General features: G+C 40.0%; 1 protein-coding gene across 1 annotated transcript in view; it reads left to right on the forward strand.

The window, feature by feature from the left end:
* Window positions 1-24,718, forward strand: part of LOC121645406 (protocadherin-16-like) — a 75,645-nt gene that overhangs the window by 46,717 nt on the left and 4,210 nt on the right. Inside the window, exons 3-20 of the mRNA XM_041993831.1 lie at window positions 10,887-11,075; window positions 11,799-12,030; window positions 12,172-12,408; window positions 12,622-13,650; window positions 14,454-14,641; window positions 14,739-14,835; window positions 15,333-15,490; window positions 16,760-17,606; window positions 20,007-20,246; window positions 20,759-20,884; window positions 20,987-21,196; window positions 21,325-22,191; window positions 22,290-22,403; window positions 22,477-22,688; window positions 23,012-23,163; window positions 23,501-23,631; window positions 23,929-24,215; window positions 24,307-24,448. Of these exons, the coding sequence (XP_041849765.1) occupies window positions 10,887-11,075; window positions 11,799-12,030; window positions 12,172-12,408; window positions 12,622-13,650; window positions 14,454-14,641; window positions 14,739-14,835; window positions 15,333-15,490; window positions 16,760-17,606; window positions 20,007-20,246; window positions 20,759-20,884; window positions 20,987-21,196; window positions 21,325-22,191; window positions 22,290-22,403; window positions 22,477-22,688; window positions 23,012-23,163; window positions 23,501-23,631; window positions 23,929-24,215; window positions 24,307-24,448 (5,458 nt within the window). The remainder of the gene's footprint in view (window positions 1-10,886; window positions 11,076-11,798; window positions 12,031-12,171; window positions 12,409-12,621; window positions 13,651-14,453; window positions 14,642-14,738; window positions 14,836-15,332; window positions 15,491-16,759; window positions 17,607-20,006; window positions 20,247-20,758; window positions 20,885-20,986; window positions 21,197-21,324; window positions 22,192-22,289; window positions 22,404-22,476; window positions 22,689-23,011; window positions 23,164-23,500; window positions 23,632-23,928; window positions 24,216-24,306; window positions 24,449-24,718) is intronic.

Here is a 24,718-nt window from a genome sequence, read left to right on the forward strand (position 1 = left end):
TTCTTTTCATTTCCTGCTAAACCTAGCTGCTTAGAATAATATTCTTTCGATCACTGATAAATAATCAAGCCATCATTAGGATGACGGTTGATGGATGGATTGTTTCATCACTCAGTAAACAATAAATGGAGTGATGGAGCCATGTGGATGACTACTTATCTGAAACTGCCTCAAAGAACTCCATCATCTTCATCATTTTGTGGAACTGTCACTGCTTGCTACTGAGGATAGTCTTCTGTATAGTGGAGCCAAGAATTACTATATTAGGAAACACTGTATTTGCCACGTTTTTTTATTTTTATTTATTTATTTTTTACATTTGGCTTTACCATTAATGAGGCCATAAAAACAGTTTGTTTAAAGCTCCATAGCAGCAAGATAGGCATTGGGTGTTAAAGCATAAAAAGTTCAGAAGCACTGTTTGTAACAGATATTCTGGTTTATAATTTATTTGTGAGACTCAACATGTCTAGACTCAAAACACAAGCAAATACATGTGGTGTTATGGAGAAGTCTATCTCTGCCTCCCAAACTGTCTGTTGTAATTATTGTTTTGGTGCAAGAAATAACCATGCCACTATGACTTCAAGTAAACATATCTTTCAAACTTTGTGCAAACAAAATCGTTACTTAAAAATCAAACGCCTAAAAATGGCAGTGTTTTTGGTAGCTGCCTTGTGTGCAATGTTTTTCTCATTTCCTGGCCTCTGAAGACCTGGCAAGTTTATTTATATAAAATATTTCATACACAAAGGAAGTTCATGGCACTGTACAAGGAGAAGAGAGAAACTAGCACAAAAAATTGTAAGCAATGAAATCAGAGATGGGGTATTCGCATTTCATCAGAGTTTTGTTGGTAATATACAGTTCACAAGCAAGGACCACAACCTCAGTTATGTGCAGCCTTTACTGATTGTGAAAGTGAGAATGGTGACGAATATATGAGGACAATAGAACTGTGCTTAAGGCAGTTTGTGCAAGCTTCACTGAAGATCAGTTGACATCCAAGTTCATGTGAGTTTAACGAAGAGGGAGGGACAATGAGCCATGGAAAACTAACAGCTTATCAGAGCAGGTACGGGCATTAGTAGACCCAAAACACAGAAGTAAAGGTTTGGGGTGTAGTGGTCCTGCTAATGAACTGCAGGTACTAATATCTCCAGAAAGAAATGCTGAGCATTGAAAGATTTGACCCTGCGCCAGTCCTCAGTCAAGACTCCATCTGCTGTGTTTGGAAACTCAATCAATCTGTCCCAGTTTTACTTATAACTGCTGACATCAGCACAGTCTTTGGGAAAGTACTGTAAAAGTACACAAAATGAATGGTGCTTCTGTATTTTTCCTACATGTGTTTATCAGTGTCCACATCTGTCACATAGTGAGCTCTGAATGTGATTCTGTTGAAAAGGAGAGTTTGGGAAAATTTAAGTCTGCTTTAAATTATATGAGTACATTGGAAGTATCAGCTGCCAGTGTGCACTAACACTTATAATCTGATGTATGTTACTGATCAACGGGGAACATATGCACTCATTTACTGTATGTTGGACATTGAAAGATAGAATTAAGATGTGGTTGTCCAGTTTTTCCTTGTACTGACTCTACTGGCAAGCAAAACCTTGTGTTTACCATCTCTTTAGAGGAATACTTTTTCCTTTGTAACTGGTCGTGATCACATTTTTATCCAAAGACAGTTCGATCACTGGAATGAGGCTGCCTGGCTCTGAAGAGAGAATGCTCCAGCAATGAATAATCTCCAGCCATGTCATCAAAAAGGCTCATGGATATATGGCATCCAGGTTCAGTCTGGCTGTGCAACTGCATCTGCACTTTGTTTGTGCATGCCAGGCTCAGTGGGCATTCTCCCACCCACTGCAGGCAGCTGTAGCACTTGCCTAACCCACATCAGTACTCCTGCACCCCCTTGCTGTGCATGGTTCATATTAGCTCTCCTCCCACCTACCCAGATGCTATGTTTCACTGCCTGGTCTGCCTCACCAGATCAAGGCTTAGCACTGCTATTGGATCCAGTGAAAGGGATGAGTGACTGTAACAGAGCCAAGTAAGGTCCTGACTGGTCTGCCTCATGGGTGTCTAATTCAAAGTCAGCTTCCTACAGTCTTGTGAGTGAATATGCACTGCAACCTTCTATCATCAGTTCTTCTCCCAGGATTGGATCTCGAGATTATAAGAGGTTACTTAAAAAGTTTGCAGTGAGCCATCATTTAGACACAATTACCATGCCATGTCAGGTTTTCTGTAGAAGAAGACATTTAAAGTCAATAGTTTTTTTTTTATTCATTTAGACTTTGCATTTAGTTGGTCAAAATATAATACAAGAAAAAATAAATCTATAACATATGAAGGTGTCAGCAAACATACAGAAGTATGGTACATGGCAGCATAAAAGGCACATTTAACATCTTGTATTTTTTTTCTGTGCAATTATCAATCTAAAAAACATCTTTCTTTTTTCCCATCAGCTACCCAGTGTTTAGCTTACTTTAAAACATAGTGGCAGATTTGTTTCTCCCATTTGACTTTTAGAAAACAAATAGCCTAATGTCTTGAGCAGGAGCGTCGGCCGTTGCAGGTGGTCAGGGGTTAATGCCTCACCAGCAGCAAACTTAACACATCCAGCAGAGTTTTTGTCATGTTTATTTTTCTTGCCAGTGTAAAACTTTGTACGAGAAATATCCCTGATATTGTGTGCAAGGAGTTTGTCAGCAGTGCTTCAGCTGTGAGCCTAAAACTAGATCAGCAACATTTTTGGCATGAAGACCTTTCCCAGAATTCTCTGCAAACCTTTGCACACATGTGGTTTTCAGTGTAACATAAAAATGTGTTTTTTCAACAACCCCCTCCCCCCAGTATTCTTTCTTTCTTTCTTTCTTTCTTTCTTTCTTTCTTTCTTTCTTTCTTTCTTTCTTTCTTTCTTTCTTTCTTTCTTTCTTTCTTTCTTTCTTTCTTTCTTTCTTTCTTTCTTTCTTTCTTTTGTGGCTAATATCAGGTACTGTCTAAACTCACCAGAGAGGACTGAAAAACATTTTAACATTGTTTTCATGGTGTACTCACATTCCTGCTTAATTCAGATCTGTTAGCTCTGGCTTTTTTTTCCTTAAGATGAATAATATCTCTCCTCTCTGCTCATTTAGCCTTTTTTTTAGAATCCTGTTAGATGCTTAACTGCTTAGATTCAAGATCCAGATGAGAGACCGACACTTACAGGTGTAGGTACATCCATAGCCTCTTCTTTTACAGAGATGCCTTTGTAATGTGTGAAGATTGTGATTTTGCTTTGCTAAAAAAAATGCATGAATGACCACAGAAAAGATGTCACCTTGAAGGCGGCGGATGTTGCTAAAACAATCATTAAACTTTTCTGCAGTAATTCGGCCATCACAGAAGTGTAAATGAGCTTCTCCAAGGACGCTTAGAAAGCTTCATACATCACAGAGCCTGGCTTTTGGACTTGTTGCTGATAATAGTCTGAAGTACACCATGTATACTTCTTAATGAGGATGTCTGTCCATGTTTGGACAAAGTTAAAATAAGGTTTCTGTTTTTACAGAGTAAAGTTTCAGGTTGTGTCTAAGTTTTTGCTCAGTAATCCTTTTGCCATTGTGGTTGCATCAGCTAGAAATAAATAATGTTTCTTGATTGGTTCAAAGATCATGGGTATCCAACTTAAACCTATCTTTACCAGCTTTTGTTGTCTGATTTAAGGTTGTTAAAAGACTTAAAGAAAAGGATGCATTCATGGATCAATACAACAATGACTAAAAATATGTTTTTTTTTTATTATGTTTTCACTAACTGAGTAAAAACCAAGAGTTTAGAAAGACCATTTAGACTTGAGTTAAAAACTTAAACCATCTATCAGGTGAAATTCTTCACATTATTGATCATTACTGATCAACAGTGGTACATGTATTTACATTGTGCTGTGTTTCTCTTTCTTGTCCTTTGAGTTTTAATTGAAAATAATTTGCCTGGAGCACTTAAATTCTATCCTAAAATGGACTGACACACTGACCTGAATCCTGCCTCAAGCAGAAATGCAAAAACACTCATGATGTCTTAGATCATTTTTTTCCAGCGGTCTTGTATTTACAGTGAGTGATGTATGAGAGCAAAGAGACAAAAGTCTTATACTCTCGCTCTGAGTGTCTCTAATCCCTGTCTACTATATGACCTCCCTTCTGTTTCTCTACCAGATTTGTGGACCTAACAATATACAGTGTTGGCTTTAAGCCTTGTTCTCCATATTTATGTCACTGCTTTACACTGATAAAGATAAACAGCTACAGTTCATAAAACCTTGGTTGATTTAGAAATCAATACTTATTTGTCTTCTCGTGTCAGAAAGTAGTTTTGTTGCACTAAAACAGCTGACAGAATACAGTTTCATGGAGCCAGGTCTGTATGAACTGGACTCATAAGTAAATGCTGCTTTGTATAGCGTTTGAATGGGCAGTCAATATTTCCAAGACTGAAATTTCTTACTTAAAAAATTTCAAGCTTGGAAATATTTTTTCAAACGCTTCTCGTCTGGTCGAATCATTATCCCTTCAGTGACTGTTGGAACCAGTTTCCTCACTGAAAGATAGTTATGGATGATATGATTTGGCAAGTAGCACATAACATGTTTTTTCTTTCTTTTTCTGAGAAATCTGCATGATTAAGATGGTTACTGACCTTGACAGTTATACTATGTTTCACCAGGATATCCCAAATCAGCAGATGTGTCTTAATGCACATCTGGGCAGACAAAACACTTGACAAATCTGGAATAGATTGTCTATGTTCAAGTCAAGCAATGATACCAAGGGAGTTTTTTTTTCATTTTAATTGCTGTGTGAATAAAACTTTACAGATGTTATAAAGAATATGTGGTACTGCAAGATTCCTTACAACAGAAATTATGAAAAAGATGATTTACCAAATGCAAAATATAGTTCTGGTTAAACTGTATTGAGTGTTTACTTGTCTGACCTCGCTAAAAGATTTTATTCTGACCTAAAGGATTATTTCCTTAAAGCAGGGAAGTGTATGTGTGGTGGTGTACCCCATGTGTGGCCCTCTGCACTTTGTTTTAGGTCAACATTTTGTCTTTTACAACACGTGCAAATGATAAGGTGTCTTAGAGACTTTTGGCTGTCTCTTGGCTCTATTAAATTTGCTGTGGATATTAATGATCCCCAGGGGTAAACCCTGGTGTTTTTGATTACCTCTGGCCTTCCTGTGAACTGTTGTTTTTAAGATGTTCTCAACATAACCGAGGCTAGAGGAATACATAAGGCCAGCTACTACCTCAAACCAAAAAAAAAACTTTTATTCCTGTGATGTTCAGCAGTACAGTACAGGATACCACTGAGCAAAGCATAATATTTCAGTTTTGGAGTGGAGCCTTGGGGTTTCTGCCCTGGCTTTCTCATATTATGTTGACCTGCTCTTTATACACATGGTATGCGTGATAGCTATGGAACACAAGAAGACAGCTGGGATGATACTTTAACATATTTTATGTTTTGTTCTCTACGGTTTTACTTAAACAAACACAGTCAGTACACACATCATGTTTGCACAAAGCAAGCAGACATCACAGGGCAAATGCTGATAATCTTCAACGTCACTGTTTCCTAAACTTTACTCATGTTGTAACTATGCTGTGTTTTTGTCTCCTTAGTAACCACCTAAATCTTCCACATATGGTTGGTCTGAATCCAGATGATACTGTCTGTTCGGCAAATGTTTTGTATTTTGATAGATTTGTCAACAATGTGTGGGCTTTTTCCTTCCACTGGGCCAGTGTGGTCTCTGTCTGGTCTTTTGTGTGGTGGTGGACAAGTCAAAAAGTCTCTGACCTCTACTACTTTAACAAGTAGTGAAAGAGGGATGGAGGAGGTCTCCACCTTGTTTTCCCCCATCTCTGCTTTCCTCTGAAGTGATGCCAGAACAATAGAGAGAGCAGTAAGCACGGCTTCATACCAGCTGTGAAAGCTCAAAGCGTCGCTCAGTCCAGATTTCTAGAGCTCACCCACTCGTTTGATTTCTTTGAGCCTACGCTTTCCTCTTTGCCTCTGTCTTTTAATGATCTGTGTGTCATCTCATCAATCTTTTGCTTCCGATCGTGCATGCAGAAGCTGTGCCATGATGTTGTTTTTATAGCATCATGGCTGGAAAGTTTATTCTTTTTGTGAAAAGTCTAAATCTCTGATCAGGTTGTAGCATCTTTTTCATCTAAGCTACCCATTCTACAGTATATAGCAACTAGAATAACTCTTGTATAGGATGAAAACTTGTTCCTGTTTCACACCCACTATGCCTTTTCTTGCGTAACCACTGTATGAAACCTACATCAACTTTCTGCCCAACTATGAGTAGCAACACTCTCCAAGTAACACAAGCGCAGTCACAAATGTCAGCTTAATGTCATTCAATATTTTATAAAAATCTCTTCATGCCACAGAGTTGCACTTTGATTTCTTTGAGCCAGAATCACAGCAGCTTCAGCTGCATACTCATCAGTGCTTGGTGTCTTCGCAAAGAAAATACAGAAGATTTTTTGATTTGGACATCCCAGACCACAGAATTAGTGTGGTTTTAATCTTTTGTTCCACAGACATCTGAAGACTGCAACAAGCAAGCACTTTATCATCAGTGTTTGTGCATTTACGTCTTTGCTTACGCATCTAAGGTGCACTCATAGGATGTGTGCACGCAGAGTTTGATAAATCTGTGTGATAATTACTCAGTTGGCAAACATTTACATGCACGCTCAGTCATTTGTAGCCTGTTTGGATTGGCAGTGCCACAGTCCTGATTGGCTGGTTTCAATGAAGACTACATGAGATGGATTTGTTTGACTGGGCACTCTAAAATACGGTGAGCATGATTAAAAACTACATCCCCCTTCATTTCACCCCTTGTTGGCCTCAGTGGTTTCAACTTTGCATCATTCATTTGCTCACTGTTTTTTTTTCTGCTAGTTCTCTCCACAGTGGGACTTTTTTGCATGGCTGCACAATAAAGGTGGAAAAAAGGAGCAGAAGCTTGGGCAAATAAGGTCATGCTAGCATGTATGTGGTTCTCTACGGAAATTTAAGTACAACACTTGAAAGCAGCAGAGGTCATTCATGTGCAGTGATCCCAACTTGGGTTTTGGGAAATTTATATATATGAAATAGAAACCAAATTCTGGACTTGTTCTTTTCGAGAGTTGGCTCTTTCTCAGACCACAGAGTTAAGACATTAGATGGGCCGGAACACTCAGAGCATCCAAAAGCTGTGGGATCATTGTTCCATTTGGATATATTATACATAAACATACAACAGCATGTTCTCTACTGTAGATCTGCTCCTCTTTATTGGACAGTCAGCTAAAAAGTGTACTCTGGAAGGCTCCTGCAATCTGATGGCAGAACCACAGAGTGCCCCAGTTATCTTTGGATTTCAATCACTTGTTTTACGAAGGACCCTTACTAATGTTGCCTTATCTCTACTGAAAACACAGCTTCCATCATGCTTCTCACACACTCATTAAGTGCGGGGAGAATACTTCTGGTTGCTGCAGGTGATCTGAGGTTATTCTTTCTTTTGAATTTTTAATCTTGTGAAAATAGAGTTTGTGGAATACACATACACTTCAGAGGATATAGTGAAAAATCACTGAGTCTGTTCAAGTGAGGTGGCATCTGCATGATCACTCTGCATGGTCACTCCTTCCTGAACGTCTCCACACAGTCTTTGCGTCGCCGTGTGGCCGAGTTCTCCAACACATCCACACAGGTTTCTCTGCGCGTGTTCTTGAATACAGCAGTTTCACTTATATCTATTATCATATTTTGTTTCTTTTTTTAATTATTTCTGTTCTTATTATTATTATTACTCTTACTCTTATTATTATTATTGTTACTATTATCAACTAGTTGTGTAATGACCTACTGGCTAGGATGATCGTAGCTATATATGTTGTAAGTAGTATGGATTACATGGTCTTCTGTATGATGTTTCAAGTCCCCACCCGCACTCCCCACACCCTTTCTGTCCCTCTCTCTCCCCTCCCTCTTCTCTCTACTTTCTTTTCTCTCTCTCTCTCTCTGTCCCCTCCGGTCGAGTCCAGCATTAAGAGTCTGATTTAATAAAGTTTTTCATCAAGAGGGACTTTATACATGTAGTATAAATCCCTGCTTGATAGAGTAAAATTGCCCAGCACCAGACAGCAGCCAGACAATCATTCTGTTTGCAACGATGCTGGACAAGACAGGTTAAAAAAAAAAAAAAAAAAAAAAAAAGAAAAATCACTGAGTTACCAAAATAGAGCAGCCTCATATTCACGTCATGCTGGATAAGTAGTGAGTGGTGCTGCGAGCTCAAGTCTTAATGAAAAAAGAATGAATGTTAAACACAGAATATCTGAAAGGGAAAGGAAAGAAATCTACCTGTTTGTTATCAACATTCTAAAATAAATGCTGGATTTCTCTTTGCCATGACTTAACTGCTACAGTGAAGCATTTTGTATCAAGTATCCCATGCTAAATTCAGTTTTTCCTTTTGTTCAAGACTTTCTGAAAATCCTTTTTCATCCACTGAGATTTAAACTGGCTGTGTCATGAATCATTCTCAGCTTTTTAGTGCACTTTTACTTAAAAAAAGTTTGATGCCAGATGCCATATTTTGTTAGGTTGTCCTCATCTTAAGGGTTGATGGTTTGTGGCCCGGCTAATTTTTAAAAATGCCATTTCATATGGGTAGTCTGGAAATACTATTTTCCTGGATAGGTAAATCCTCTACTTTCTAGCACAATGATACTGATATTCTGCTATTAACCTGTACATATGAGAATTAAAGTTTTAGTCTTTGGAGGATTAAACATAGATTGCTTCAGGCATTCTGCTGGTAGATTATGTAAATGTGATTATGTGGTTTATTCATATGCAGTATATTTCCCAATACAATGATATACTTATGTTATGGAACATATTATCTTCAGGTTTTTAAATTACACATGGCTGCAAAAATCCTTACTACTTTGTCTACAAGAGTACTGAATCCTCCCCTTGTAACATAATTTCATGGCTCAGCCGACAGTCGCTCCTCAACTGTTCATAACAGAACAGAAGCTCAGTATATCTAAAGCACATACTGTGCTACACCGCTTCTCTTACATTGGTACTTTTTAAATTCAAAGAGGATCTTGAATTCAACATGAACTGAATGATCCGTCTGAGCAAATTATATAGTAAAAGAACATTCAGACTTTCTGTCATCTGGCTTTTGTCATATTTTTTTTCTTCATCTTTCAAGTTTTCTTACCATAAATTTGAAGGTTTCTGGGAGAATGCACTCTTTGTGGGTGTATCTTAAAAAACACAGTTCTTATAGATTACTGTGGCTAAAATGGATAGCTACAGTACATTCAGTCACCTCAAATAACTCATTCATTGCCAGCAGTGGATTGGTGAGTCATAAGAAAAGAAGAAATACTTTTTCTGTAGATCTTTAGGAAATTTGTATTAAATTTGTTACTTATCTGTCAGCTTGTTTTTATTTAAGATCCAGGTACTCATGGCAAAATGCTTGTTTTACTTCAGCTGACACTTATACTACAAATTTAAATTTCACTATAAAGCTGTGTGCTTGTGATAAATAACATGGCATGTTCACACACACAAGGACATACACAGCCCCAGCAAAACAAGAGAAAATTACAGTAAACTGCAGCCTCCACACCTTAAAAATGGAATAACTTTTTTTTGCATTACTCTTGGTTTCTCCTTTCATTGTGTAGTTTATTATTCTTCTCTTTGGCTTGCATGTCTGCCAGCTTTACAACTCTCTCACTCCCACACACCACTCACCCTCTGTGAGGAGTTACAGTCAAGAGTGTGGGCCATGCTCTCTGCTGAGTCCCCCGTCTGCCATCTGCTCAGGAAAGAGATGGAGGCTAAATTACTGCAGCCAAACTCATCACATCGAATGAATGATTTCCAGCAACTCAGTCATACGATTGCCATCTTTTAAAAAAGTTGACATTTGATGATAAGCATGGCTTCCTTTATTTTTCTTGGCAATGTTCCTGATGACTGTGTCGTCTCATGCAGAGGAGTCTCCCTGCTGCTGAGTGCTGGAGCACCAGAGCATTTCTTCCAATTAGTGTTTTGCTAAAAAGATCCATTTATAAAACACGGAAGGAAGAAGAAATCTAATCAGCTTGTGAGGTTCAACTCTACTGTAATCTACCATCTAGAGCCCACACTTGCTAACAATTACACTGTTGGTACCCAGGGGCCCAATCTGATTGGTCTGTTTGCCTTGTATCGTCTTGGGAGATCCTACAGTAATTAAGTCGGCCCCTTGGCTGATGGCTTGTGAGCTGCATTTATAGCTCTAGTGGTTCTATAGCTCTGTGGATGTGCAGAATTATTAAAACCAGACTATTTTTATGACTGTACATTTGGATCTAATATGCTGCACTGAAGCATAGTGTGTGGTATCCAACTTCTCACCCCTGTCACTGTCCTAGTCAGAAACACACAACTCCTGAAACAGGCAACATTTCCTGTTGGCTGCCCTCCCAGAGACTATAGAAGTCAGCCTTCGTCCTGCTCACCCCTATCTTTCCCTCCAAGTCCGTTTTTGCCAAAGGGCCTGTTTGGCTCATGTACTGGCTCAGATAAACAACAAAGAACAGGTCCAAAGATGCTCTCAAAGCCACCTGGTATGGAGCTCTTGTTTGAGTTTGTGGAGTGTCATCAAGCATCTTCAGTTAAATATAAATTTGATTTGTTGACACTTATCAACTATGGAAACCGTTGACTTTCTTGAATTTAGTAAGTGCAATGTTGGAAAGTTTATTAAATACCATGTCTTTGTGTCTGTAGGTGACTGCGACAGATGCTGATGATGGTTCCTTTGGCTCCATTACCTACTCCCTTGGCTCTGGCAGTAACAGTGCTGTTCCCTCTCAGTTCACTATTGGCAAGGAGACTGGCCAGATCTGCACTAGTGCTGTCCTAGACAGGGATCAAGGACCGGACAGTTTCGACTTTACTGTTACTGCCATGGATGGGGTAAGCCAGCACCTTTTGAAATCATGCTTAATATGAATCCATTGAGACAGAATGTAATCCTATAAACACAGCCGCCATGCTTTCCCTACTGACAGGGAAGCAAAGACAGAGCCAACTTTCCCCCCCCCCAAAAAATAAATTAATAAATCTGATTGAAACAGCAAAGTAGAAAAAAAAGTTTGAATAGCTCTCCATGGTAGGTAGACTTACTGAACCAACCTGTTCACTGGCTGCCAAAAAATGCTTAAAGAATAAAAGGTTAAAATGAAAGAAAATTACTTTAGGTATGTTAAAGTAATCAAATGGAGAAATACCTCAACTGTCAGGCTGTAATATTTTAACAAGCTGGACTGCCGCCTTCCTCGTTTTTGCCACCTGGTCCAAATGAAAAGCCTGCACTGTATTCTCTGCAAATGAAAAGCCTATGAAATAGACTTGGGTTGCAGCAAGCCCTCTCACCCTGCATGGGTCATGACATATTGCTCTTTCCCAAGGGAAACTATCAATCTGCGCTCATGCACAAACCTGCTGGGACTATATTTTAGAGGCTCTGCCGCACATAGAAATTTTAACCTGGTTTACTGCTGGTTTTTACTTTCACGATTACTGTTGTGCACATGCAGCAATAATAGGCCTAAATTATGCTTTCACATGATTTTTTTTCCTGTTCATGATTTAATGTTTGTGAAGGTATAACAGAAGAGCTTTTTGTTTTCTCTGCAGGGTGGACTGAGCTCGGTAGCCTATGTGAAGGTAGACCTGGTCGACATTAATGATAACAGACCGACTTTTTACCCACTCAACTATGCTGTTAGTCTGAGTACACAGAGTGCCCCTGGGACATCTGTTGTCAGAGTGACGGCCTATGACCCAGACTTAGGCGAAAATGGCAAACTTACATATAAAATAGTACCTGGAGGGGCCTCTCCATACTTTACTCTCAACAAAGACACAGGTTTGCAATAATATACCCTATTCCTGCACACACCCTGGCATGTTCAATGCATTCATATGTAATTATAATTTAATAGACAATTATAAAGTTGTATGATGTAAAATAGCCTCTTTTTTTGCCCTTTGCAACCATCTTTCATAGGAGTCATCTCTCTGTCTCGGTCAGTCTATGGGAAGGCCAACTCCATCATTCCTATGGTCATCTCCGTTCAAGATGGCGGTGGTCTGTTCGCTTTAGTTAATGCTAAGGTGAATATAAGTGTGGTGGCAGGGTTGGTGGCACCACCCTTATTTGAACACACCCTATACTACTTCACGGTACCAGAAGATGCCCTGCGGGGGACAGTTGTTGGCATTGTCCAGGCCAGCAGTAAGACAGGTGAGAAAAATGACGGCAAGTGCTATTTTTTTCCTCCCGGATTAGGCAGACAATCTGTTTTCTGATCTGACTGGTGGAGAGTCATTTTACAAGTAAAAATGTGAAACTGATTTAAATTTTATTCAAAATTTGATAAAAATTGAAAAGTGTGAGTTCTGACTCTTGAGCTTTATGTGACGTTTCCTTGTTTTGTCATCTTTCCTCTGTTTCCAGGCACCTCCACAGACATTGTCTACACCATCAGCTCAGGTGACCCTGCAGGTTACTTTACTGTGGATCCTGACACTGGAGTCCTAAGGACCAGTCTGCCTCTTGATCATGAATCCCAGTCAGCTCTTGATGTGGAGGTGCAGGCCCGTAGTGGCAATCCTCCGGCCTTTGGCCAGACCCGTGTCCATATCACCATTGCAGACATCAACGATAATCCACCTGTTTTTCTGCCCTCTTCATCAGAGTCCCTACTGCTGCCTGAGCACACAGAGTTGGGCACAGTGGTTTATCGGGTCCAAGCTGAGGACAGAGACTCGGGAGTAAATGGACAACTCAGCTTTGATCTTTCCTCTCCAAGTGGAATCCAGAGGATCTTCAGCATAGAGCGCAGCAGTGGAGAAATACGATTGGTTGGCAGCCTGTGCTATGAAACTACCCCTCGTTATGACCTCCAGGTGGTTGCAAAGGATAGTGGAGTACCCCAGCTAAGTGCAACACTCATGCTTGTGGTCCACGTCCAGGCAGAGAATGACCAGGGACCTGTGTTTGATACACTCACCTACCGGGTAGAACTAAAAGAAGGAACACCAATAAATACACGCTTCCTGCAAGTCAGGGCACTGAACAGAGAGATCCCAGGCTCCGGTCAATTTGGACCCCTGACATATCACCTGCGTCCAGATGGGGATGCTGCAGGGTTTGGCATTGCTTCTGAAAGTGGCTGGCTGTTCGTAAAGAGCGCTCTGGACAGAGAAGTAAAGGACATGTATTTGCTAACAGTGCTGGCCAGTGTAGGCCATGGACAGTTAAAGAAGACAGGTAGCGCTACTGTGCGGATATCTGTAACTGATGAGAATGACAACTCTCCTCGGCTCACACAGGAGAGGGTTTTCATGGCTGTGAGAGAGAACCTGCCTGCAGGAACAGGCTTTGGTCACGTGTTGGCCACGGACAGAGACAGCGGCTCCAATGGACGCCTCAGCTACCGTTTCCTGCATCCTTACCGCCACTTCCAGATAAACACCCACACAGGTTAAATTTTATATATGGATAGTAGGGAATTAGATTAGTGTTAAAACAAGACATAAGATTAGAGGAAATAAAACATGTATGCATAATGATTCAGTTCAAATATTTTTATGGTTGAAGTAAAAGAAATGTTGAATTTTGGATGTGCTTTATGCCATGTGAAATATGTAGCATCAGTATCCTTTTAGAAAGTATCCTGTCAGGATCCTGATGCAACATGTTCAAAATAATCTCTCGTAGTATATTTATTAAATAGTTTTAGTGATTAAACTGAAACTAAACCAAAATAACTGATTAGTTATGTTTTAAATTAACTGGATACCTTAAATATGAAGAACCAGCTGTGATTTCCCATCAGACGTCTTCATAAAAATAAAAAAAAGCTACATGTGGGAAATCACTATTTAGTCAATTCACTGACTCGTATCTTAAGGATGATGCACTAGACTAAAAGCTGCTTCTTCCTCAATGCCATAAATAAGGCAGATAATGGTGACAGCAGCACTCAGTGTCTTGCTGAGCTCTTAATTGGCCTGTTGCTCTTGTTTGCCTGTGGGTGGGGACCCCTGTTCTGATTTGTGATCAGTTTCTGGCTGAGTTGAGAATCTATACAGCATCTGCCAACCCTCCAAAATTCATCTATTTATGTGTGAGTGTGTGCATATGAAAGCATAAATCTGCACACTGTGCATGTCTATGACTTATGTCATTGATCAAAGCCTGCTGGCTTCTGAGACTCTCATCATTATTCCAGTGGACTAGTATCTCTGCAAGACTCCCTCTCATCCATTCCTCTTCCTCCTCAGGTGAAATCAGTACAAGGATGACTCTTGACAGAGAACAGCAGTCAAGTTACCAGCTGGTGGTTGTGGCACAAGATGGTGGTTTACCTCCTCGTACTGCAACAGGGACTGTCTTCATTACTGTCCTTGATGACAATGACAATGCCCCTACTTTTAGCCACAGTCAGTCAGACAAAAACATCATCATACAGGTGACCACAAGACCACAAATAGGAGGAAAATTAAAATGTTCATGTCCTTAGTGACATCTTTTTTTTGTGTGTGTGTTTTGTTTGTATTTTTCTGTAGGTGACAGAGGGTCAGTCTGCAGGAGTCATGCTGGGAACGTTGCAAGCCAAGGACCCAGATGAAGGGGAGAATGGCACCATAATCTACACTCTGTCAGGTACAATTACACACAAGTTGTAAATAAAGTAAACTGGGCAAAATTATTATCTTTTATTATTGATTATTAACTTTTTAAAATATTACATGGACAAGAGATGCAAATAATGTTTTTTCTTTGCCTATTTAAATACTTTATTGTGAGCTTCATGTAGTGCTTAATGAATTTTGTACGTATGCAGAATTTTACACAGCTATATTTTTTAGTTAAAAGTCCTGATAATAAATAAAAGGAGCAGTACATGTTAGCACATCTGAAGAAAGTTGTTTCACATTGAATTGCTTTTACTGCTTTACTCTATATTTTGCATTACTTTTTTGGACTTGTATAAATGGTATTTGCAAGCTAATCTAATAATAGAATATATTTAAATGCAGCAAAGGACAGCATGGTTGTTGTGATTTGTCACATGTGTTGTGCATAGGATTTTGGGTTCGTGTATGACCTTCCTTCACATTTCATCTCCACTTAAAGCTTGGACTTTGTGTCTCCCAAAGGTCCTAGGGCTGAGCGTTTCTCTTTGAATGCAATCACTGGTGAGCTGCGTTCATCATCCCCTCTTAGCCACTCAGAACGAGCCGAGTACTCTCTGACGGTGACAGCTACTGACAGAGGACTGCCCCCTCGCAGTGCCTCCTGCTCCCTCACCATTCAGGTCAGACTCCCATTGGATTCCAGCCAGCGCAAACACCCTCATAACACACCTATTTAATATCAAAGAATAGTCTTTGGGCTGAGAGGATCCATGTGTCTAGGCCCCTCAGACTAGCTGCCGACATATCAGCCTCACTTCTGACAAGGTCCCCTCCCATCCCCTCCCTTTTCTTCCCCCTGTGAATTTTCAAAAGGGAAATTTCTATCTGAAATGGAAAAGTAGGTCTGAATCAAATACTCCCAGCTGGCTTATGATGAGGGCCAGCTGTAGACTGCTCTGATCAAGGTCATACTCAATGACTTCAACACTTTTTTAATACAGTAGCCCTTTTTACAAAGAGTAGCAGGGCTTTGCTTTTACTGAATGTAAAACGCAACCTAGAAGGTAATTAAAGTTAATATTTAATATAGAAGAGAAGTGGACACAATGGAAGAAAACTGGAAGGAACACTGATTTGTAAGTTCCAGGAAAATAGAAATGGCATATAAATAGCAGCAGTAAGCACAAGTTCAGTTTTTCCTCCTTTCCAGTAACAGAAAAAGAGTCATAATTATTAGTTAATCGGATTAAACAGTGCTGTGTTGTTCTTGTCCACCAACGTATTTATGTAATTTCCTATAATCATCTTTTCAGACTGATTTTTAAATCTGTCTGTAATATGATGTGACTATGTCATTTATTTTTGGAAAACTCCTTTTCCATCTAATGTGGAACCAATTTACAGCTTGTCAAGAATCTTTTTTTTTTCCTGACTAATTGAGGGAGTTGTAGAAATTCATACTAAGTGTTCACATCAATCTACTATGTTACCAGATAGTCACCAAACTCTTACATGCTCATTCCTGTTTAGTGCTGTGCTGCTGTTTTATTAATTAGCGTGTCATGTGCTGTTTTCATACAATGTTCTAGTCTTTGAAGATGCTTAAACAGCTTATCAAAAGAAGTGTAAAGCTCTAATTTATGCCTCACTGCTTAAAGAGAATATTTTACCATTTTCTTTCGATTGTATTACTTGTGTCGTCCATTATTTTTGCTGGCACTAGCATGAGTATCAGATTAAGTGTGATTAATGTTAGTAACCCTGTTATTTAAGTCTATAAAAACCTCTCATAACTGGTTTCATATACTCCCAGAGTTGTCGCTCTGCCTAAAATCCATTAAATTCTTTCACTTTGCATTGAAAATTGTAAACTTGAGCTACCATGAGGCATCTAAGTGAAACATTTTTTTCATCTACTCTTTATAAATACACATGTTTCTTCTTTGTAGGTTATCAGCATTAGCCGGCCTACCACGAAGACCAGCTCTCACTTCCTATCTTTTAACTCTGTGGAAGAGACCAGTCCTGGCTCCATTGTTGGCTCAGTTCGACTACATGACAGAGGAACTTTAGAGGAAGGCAAGGTGACCTATACAATAGTGGGGGGCACAGATCGAGATGGAACCTTTGTTGTGGACCGTCTAACTGGTGATGTCTACCTGGCTCGTCCTCTTGATTATGAACGAGACACACGGTACAATCTGAAAATTGAGGTGGATGACTTCTTTCAGGTCCCTCCTAGTAGCACCCTTGTCCACTTGGACATTGACGTAGAGGACAGCAATGAGCACAGCCCTGAGTTTATTGAGGACCCCATCACCATTGTCATCTCGGAGAGCATGGAGGCAGGCTCATCAGTCTATACTTTCCAAGCCACAGATAAAGATGGCAGTGGGCCCAACAGCGAGCTGGCATATTCCATTCTCCACCAGTGGCCAAACACTCCTGGCCTTTTAACCCTTAACCCCATCACTGGTGTTCTTTCTTTGGGCCGTGAGCTGGACCATGAGGTCACTTCCACTCTGATCCTTGTTGTAAAGGCAACAGATTCTGCACTTGATGCCAGTCAGAGGCGCTGGAGTTCTGTCACAGCAAGGGTGTATATAACCGATGAGAATGACAATCCTCCAGTGTTCATATCGCCAACAGCTGTTAGTGTGATGGAGGACCAGCCGGTGGGCTTTGTGATGCTTTTCATCATGGCCAGAGATGCAGACCAAGGGGAAAATGGGAGAGTGACCTACAGAATCCAGTCAGGCAACACTGAGGGGACATTCAACCTGAATCCTAATACAGGTGAGTCTAGCTCAGTCACAATGTAGGAAGTAATTTGGTCTTCATGCCTTTCAAAATAAGCGCAAAATAAGACTGTGGAAGGCAAGAAAAAGATGTTTGTTGCATAAATGACTTACTTATTGTAAACCAGTCATCATTCCTGGCAATTTGTGTTTTCTACTGCATGTATAACCACAACTACAATATTTTGTTTACCATAACTACTCACTCATGTAACTCATTTTAAAATATTATATCATTAAATATAATTTGGGGTTATGCACAGTTCATGCTCAGTCTTTTAGGACAGTGCTTAAGTCCCACGTCTGAGGGAACTATTTACATGAATACCATGATAATTTAAATACAGTAACTTTACTACCTGGAAAGCCTTTAACTTTTCCATGTTTTAATCACCGGCAGTCTATCTAGCATACAGTCTGTAGGATTTTCCCTATGGGACACAAGTCATTACATTTGAAATGAATAAATCTCATATTAACATAAGATATCTGCATTTTTAGCACTGCAAAATATATAAGTGCAGTAAATTTGAAGCATATTATAGGGAATTATTTTTACAAAACTACTGCTGCCTCACAGGAATTTAACTTGAGTTAAAATATTTTAAGATAATCACATTTTCAGTTTGCATTACTTGCTTACCTCCCACTGCCTGCCAACTGTATTCACCAAACCATTACTTTCAGGCACAAACTGTTAAATTCTTCTTACTACTACTCACAAAACACTCTTGCTCCACCTTTCATGACTTATTCCTCTCGGGTGAAAGCCAGACAGAGCACCCTGCCAAATATTAAACACACTCATTTGAGAATGTGCAAGCACACGTGCACACACAACAACCCATCATCTGTTATTGTGGATCTATTCCCATGAAAGACCAAAGAACCTCCTGCTCGCGCTTCTGGGAACCATTAGAGACGGGATCAGTTACGCATGTTTGTATGTGTGTGTGTGTGTGTGTGTGTAGGCATGCACATGCTCATGTGTTTGTGTGCTTGCGTTATTCTGTCACTTAGTCAATGCTGACTTTGGGCTATTTGGTCCTGTGGGCTTTGTTGTTGTGTTTGAGACACGTGTCAACATTTGCTCCGCCTTCCCCTTCAAGTCCCAACCAGGATGCCCCCTGGAGCACCTCAGGGATGGAAACGTTCAGGGTCTGTCATGCATGTCACTTCTTCCTCAGCCCAGTGTGTATTCATCTTGAAGTGTTTTCATGCACACTGATTATTTGTTAGAATAATGACAGAGTTAATCCTCTGAGCACCTGGTTGGCTCCTGTTTTGGGGTCAGTTACTAGAGACCTGTGACCAAGTCTGCACACTGTTTTCATTTCTTTGGTGTAACTGTTATCCATAATAGAGTAAAGTATCAAGTCATCATTAGGAATCTGTAAAGTCACAGAGAGAAAGTCATTTTCATCACTCATTTTAAGAAGGGAGATCATTAATTTCAATTTTGGAGCAAGGGAAGTGATAAGGTGAATAGCTTCGCTGCAAAAGATAACAGCATTTGGGATTAACACATCAAATGCTGATAAATAGCTTCAGAATTTAGGACAAAAATAATTGTTGTCTAAACAATATCTGCCAGTCCTAACGCTGCAGTCCAAAGAATTGGCGCCGCAAACCCTACACAGGATTAGGATGTTGGAATTGAAAGCATCTAAAACAAAAACTTTTCCCAGTATTCCACTGTCTGTTCTTTCTTTCTACCCATATGTTATCAGTGACTGGGGATATGGAAGGATCGCAGAGGAATCGAATTTAGTTGAAAAAATTCCAGCCTTTAACTTTTACCAGATTAAAGCTTTGGGGCAAGTTATCTCAGTCCTTGCAAGACACAAAGTGAAAAACATACACAAAGAAGTTAAAAGCAGAGCAGCCTTGACCCTCTCTGTCTTTAACAGTTGCATCTCATTTTAAAGCATGAAATTGAAACTGAATCAATGCAAGCTCTACCCTCTTAGGGCAGGATAATGAAAAGGCTAGGGTGCCCCTAATTCCTACAGAGCACGGCAAGCCTGGCTGTTGCGTGTCTAGAGTGTGTGTTTACTGCTTCTTTCTTGATGGCTGCGGCATTCTCCAGTGGAAAATCTCGTAAACTGTGGCCAGACCATTTGGGCTCTTACAGCAGTTTTGGTGGTAGCACTCAGGTAGGCAAAGATGTATGTGTGGAGGATATTAGCTTTGATTTGGCCCTCACACGTCAACCTTGCACACTTACTTTTTAAATGAGCCGAAGACACACAATCCTGGAATGTACAGTTTTACTGCCTTTGATAACATGGTGTAGTTTTTGTTTGCAGCTGACTCCATGAAGCGAACTGTAATATAGTACATGCACACACATAAGAGATCTTTTGTTGCATTTGTACTTTGATTTATCTCTTTACAGGCTCTCTGTCTATTTTTAAACCTCTGGATCGTGAGGAGCAGGACATCTTTAACCTCACAATAATCGCTGAAGATCATGGAATACCTCAGCTGTCATCCAGCCAAATGCTGTGTATTCATGTGATTGATGTCAATGATGAAGTGCCCTGGTTTGAGGAGAGCCAGTATGAAACCCAAGTCTCTGAGAATCAGCCTCCAGGAACTACTGTTTTGACAGTGTCTGCCTCTGATCTGGACCAAGGTATGCGATTTGCTATTTTTTAAAATACATACTAGGTTTTGAACAAACAAGGCTATAATTTAATCAACATTTATTATTTGGTCATTTGCAAGAGAAATGTTGTTAGATAAAGTAAAGTTTGGTTAGAAATTTTATGTTTTAGGAATCCAAGTTGCCTACAGCCATTATACACAGGAGGGGTCACAGGCTACACAGGAGGGAGGGGATAGACATACAGAAAAGATGCATTCCCTTGGAGTTAGTCAGAAGCACATAAAACAGGAGGATAATAAACTTTCTACTCAAATGCAATTAATGAAGAAAATAGGTGAGGTTGCCAAACTGTTTGCTTTTAGCACGCAATCTGGAAATCCAGACACCTGAGAAAGGGCTATCACTGCCAAATACTTAGAAAGCAAATTTTACATTAAACAAACAAACAAACAAAAAAGAGAATTCAGTTCTGTTATCTTGGATTTGCAGGTTATAGGAATCAACCTTTTGTTTGACTGAAATTATGTCTATCTCTGCAGGAACCAACGGACATGTAACATATGGTGGCATCTCAAAAGGAAGTTTCAGTATCAACCCATTCACAGGCATTATTACAACAACCAAGACATTGGACAGAGAGTCTCAGGACTACTATTCTGTGACAGGTATTACCCGTTTATTGTCTTACAGCATCACTGATAAAGCATCATTCTTTAGTACTGTATTACAAAATAATATCAATTCTCTTTTCTTTTGTAATTTGACAGTTTATGCAAAAGATGGAGGACTTCCACCCCACTACGCTAAAGCAACAGTAAGGATCAAGGTGCTTGATGTTAATGACAATGCCCCTATCTTTGGACGTGTCTATTACAGCATTGAGGTGCCTGAAAACATGGAGGCATTACCTCTCTTCACCCTAAGAGCTACTGACCCAGATGCAGGAAACAATGGGGAGATAAACTATAGAGTTGCAGGTGTGAATTTCTTTTAATTTGCCATTTTTTTCTAAATCTTAAGTAGAACTGCTGCTTTCACATTTTTATAGTGTGGAGGTGATGATGATTCTTACTCAAACAGCCATTTACTATTGCTCCCCTGGCAGCTGGAGATCCATTGGGAGACTTTCACCTGGACAGGCAGACAGGTGTCCTGTATACCTCACGGCCTCTGGATCGGGAAAAGAGAGCTGGATATACTCTAACAGTCATTGCTCAGGACCATGGCCACTCTCCCCTCAGCAGTACTGCCACAGTAGAGGTGACAGTGCTGGACATCAATGATCACAGCCCACAGTTTCAGAGCAGCAGCTATACTGCAGACATTTCCGAAGATGTTCCCATTGGCTCACTGGTTCTTGAGGTGAAAGCCATAGATTTGGACTATGGACCCAACAGCCGGGTCATGTACTTTCTGAGTCATGGCTCCCAAAGCATGTTCATTATAGACCAGAACACAGGCCGTATTATCACAGCAGCCCCCCTAGACAGAGAGAGAACAGCCTCTTACACCTTTGAGGTGTGTGCCACTGACTACTCCCCTGCAGACCCACATAACTCCACTGCTCAGGTGACTATCTACATACAGGATGTGAATGATAATGCACCCTTCTTCATTCAGGACCCTCTTATTGTAAACATCTCTGCCAGTGGAGTGTCTAGCCGCCAAGTGCTGGCAACCATGAGGGCAGAAGACAAGGATTTTGGGGCTAATGGCTCAGTTTTTTACCGTTTTGCCAACCCTGTGAAGAGCTTTACAATTAATTCCCTGACAGGAGACATCCAGACCACAGAGAAGCTGCAGACTCTGACCCAAAGCCAGAGGACTTTGATAGTTCAGGCCATGGACCAAGGAAACCCAGCTCAGTCTTCACTAGGTGTTGTTATCATTTATATTAGGGAACAGAGTTACAGGGGCATTCGCTTCTCACGTACAGCGAGGGATGTGAGTCTGCAAGAGAACGCTTCTAAAGGTTTGATTGGCATAACATTTTTTTCTATTCTTTTCACTACATTATTTTGAATGTATGATGTAAATAATAAATTGAATTGAATATTTTTTGCCTTATAGGCACAGTGGTAACACAGACACAGGCCCAGTATCCTGATGGCTCTAAAACTGGGATTAGCTACAGCATTTTCAGTGGAAACAGAATGCAGTCTTTTGGAATAAACACAATTACTGGTAAGTGCACAAACTGCAAGATAATATTTTCTAATCCTGCAAAGTGATTCATTGATGTTTTTTTGTGAATTAGGTGAAATATGGGTCCAGAAATCTGAAGGAATTGACTATGAGGAGACCCCAAAACTCCGCCTAGTGGTAAAAGCTGAGACAGCATCTTCCAGCTCCTACATGGCTGTCAACATAATTCTGCAGGACGTAAATGACAACTTGCCCCGCTTCCAGCTCCAGAATTATGTGGCGTACATTAGGGAAGCACAAGGCTATGATTTTCCCATTATCCAGGTGCAGTAGCCTCTCATCCACATGTTTATTATGAATATTTTTTTAAGGTGTGAGGTTGTAAGAAATAAAACAAAACACTTAGATAAAAAAAACCTGGATATTTTTCAGTACCGCAGCAAAATTATTATTCAATTATATGTATTCTTAGTGCCCCACTTGAATACAGTTTATATTCATGAGGACTGTAAAGTGAGGTCCATATACTTTTTTTATGGACTCTTTTTATGAAGTTCAATATTGCTCACTAGTTTCAATTACTTTAAAACAGCTGTTGTAAATATGTCTGTGTTTTTGTTTCCAAAATGTGGTGGTAATTTCTTCAGGTTGCTGCAGATGACCTGGACCAGGGTCAAAATGGTCAGGTGACCTACTCTATCAGGTCATCATCCATGAGTGGTTTGTTTAAGATAGACCCATTGACTGGTAGCATCACTACTGCTGCCATAATGGACAGAGAGATCTGGACCCAAACAAAGTGAGTCTGTAATCACCTGCATCAAGTTATTTACACATGCTTATGTTGTTACTGTGATAGTGTCAATTTCCTCTTTTAAATATATTTCCTTGCATTTAATGGTCAAACAGGTTTTTACATTTAAAGTGTTTATAATCAGTTTCCCTTTTTCATTGGTTTTTTAAATATCCTTTGGCAAGTAGAGAGGTTTTTTTTTTCCCTTTTATTGTTATTGTCTCAAAAATATCTTCAAGTTCTCATTCTGAAGCAAAGAGTCTGGTCTTCATAAGAGTGGATATGAAACATGCAACTGGGTTCAAAAAAAGTTCAGATACTAAAATTCATTTTGTGGCACCAGGCTTGTTGTTACGGCAACAGACCGGGGAACTCCACGGCTGGCAGGCTCTGCCACACTGACTGTGATCATCACCGACCTCAATGACAACAGCCCCATGATTCCTTTGCCTCGGGAGATCCGGGTGCCTGAGGGTAAGCTACACAGCGGAAGTTAATTCAATGATATTATCATAAAACCTCACATCACTCTCCCTGGCAGCTCACTCAGGGCTCAGTGAGAAAAATCTGACCTTTGTATGAAACTTGTTATTGCCAACGTTCCTCTGTTCATTTCCTGTCTGTCAGGTCAAGGCTTTCAAGAACAGGATATTTCTTCATGAAGAGCAGATTTTTTTTTCCATTACTAAGATACTCTGCTTCATATCAACTGCAATTTAAATGTCTGCTCTTCTTCTCTGCCCTCTTTTGTTTACTGTCACCCATACATAGATACTCTTATTGGCACAGTTATCACTCAGGTAACAGGAAATGATGTGGACTCAGGGCCACCACTCTCCTACACACTACATCTGGATGTTAACAGCCAAGGCATGTTTGGGATTCATCATTATGGAGGAGGTGTGTCCTTGACGGGCCCACTAGACTATGAGGAAAGGACGTGGTATACTCTGACAGTCCGTTCTTCTGACTCTAAACATCAAAGCGAGGCCAACCTCACTGTGTTGGTGGACGACGTGAATGATAATGCCCCAATATTTTCTCAAGACTTGTATCAGGTACAATAATCTTTGAATGCCTCCTATCACACCAGCATGTCATCACATTTGTAGTTCCATTTTATAAAGATGTAATTATGTTTCTTATCAGGTGACTGTATCAGAGCAACTCCCAGCAGGCAGTGCAGTCATCACTGTGACAGCCACTGACCGTGACTCAGGGGAGAATGGAAAGATTACCTATAAAGTAATGTCATCATCTAAGGGTTTTTTTGACATTGACCCAAGCAATGGTAAGTTTACAATTTGCATATTGTGGGCTGTTTATAGACATTTATACTTCATAAAAGATGTAATCTCTTAAGGTTCTTTTTGAATGCTTATTTGGGTTTTCGGGCAAATTTGCAACGTGCAATTCAATCATGTTTAAACGTGTTGTTTATTAAGGGTAATTAAAAACTAGATTTTATGTTTTTTTCCTCTGATAATTTGCTTGAGACTGCTTGTCAGATTAGATGTACTATAAAAGAAGATTGCTTTTGCCTAAAACTGTCTAGTGTGTT

Source organism: Melanotaenia boesemani, chromosome 9, assembly GCF_017639745.1.
Source record: "Melanotaenia boesemani isolate fMelBoe1 chromosome 9, fMelBoe1.pri, whole genome shotgun sequence".
NCBI classification, from domain to species: domain Eukaryota; kingdom Metazoa; phylum Chordata; class Actinopteri; order Atheriniformes; family Melanotaeniidae; genus Melanotaenia; species Melanotaenia boesemani.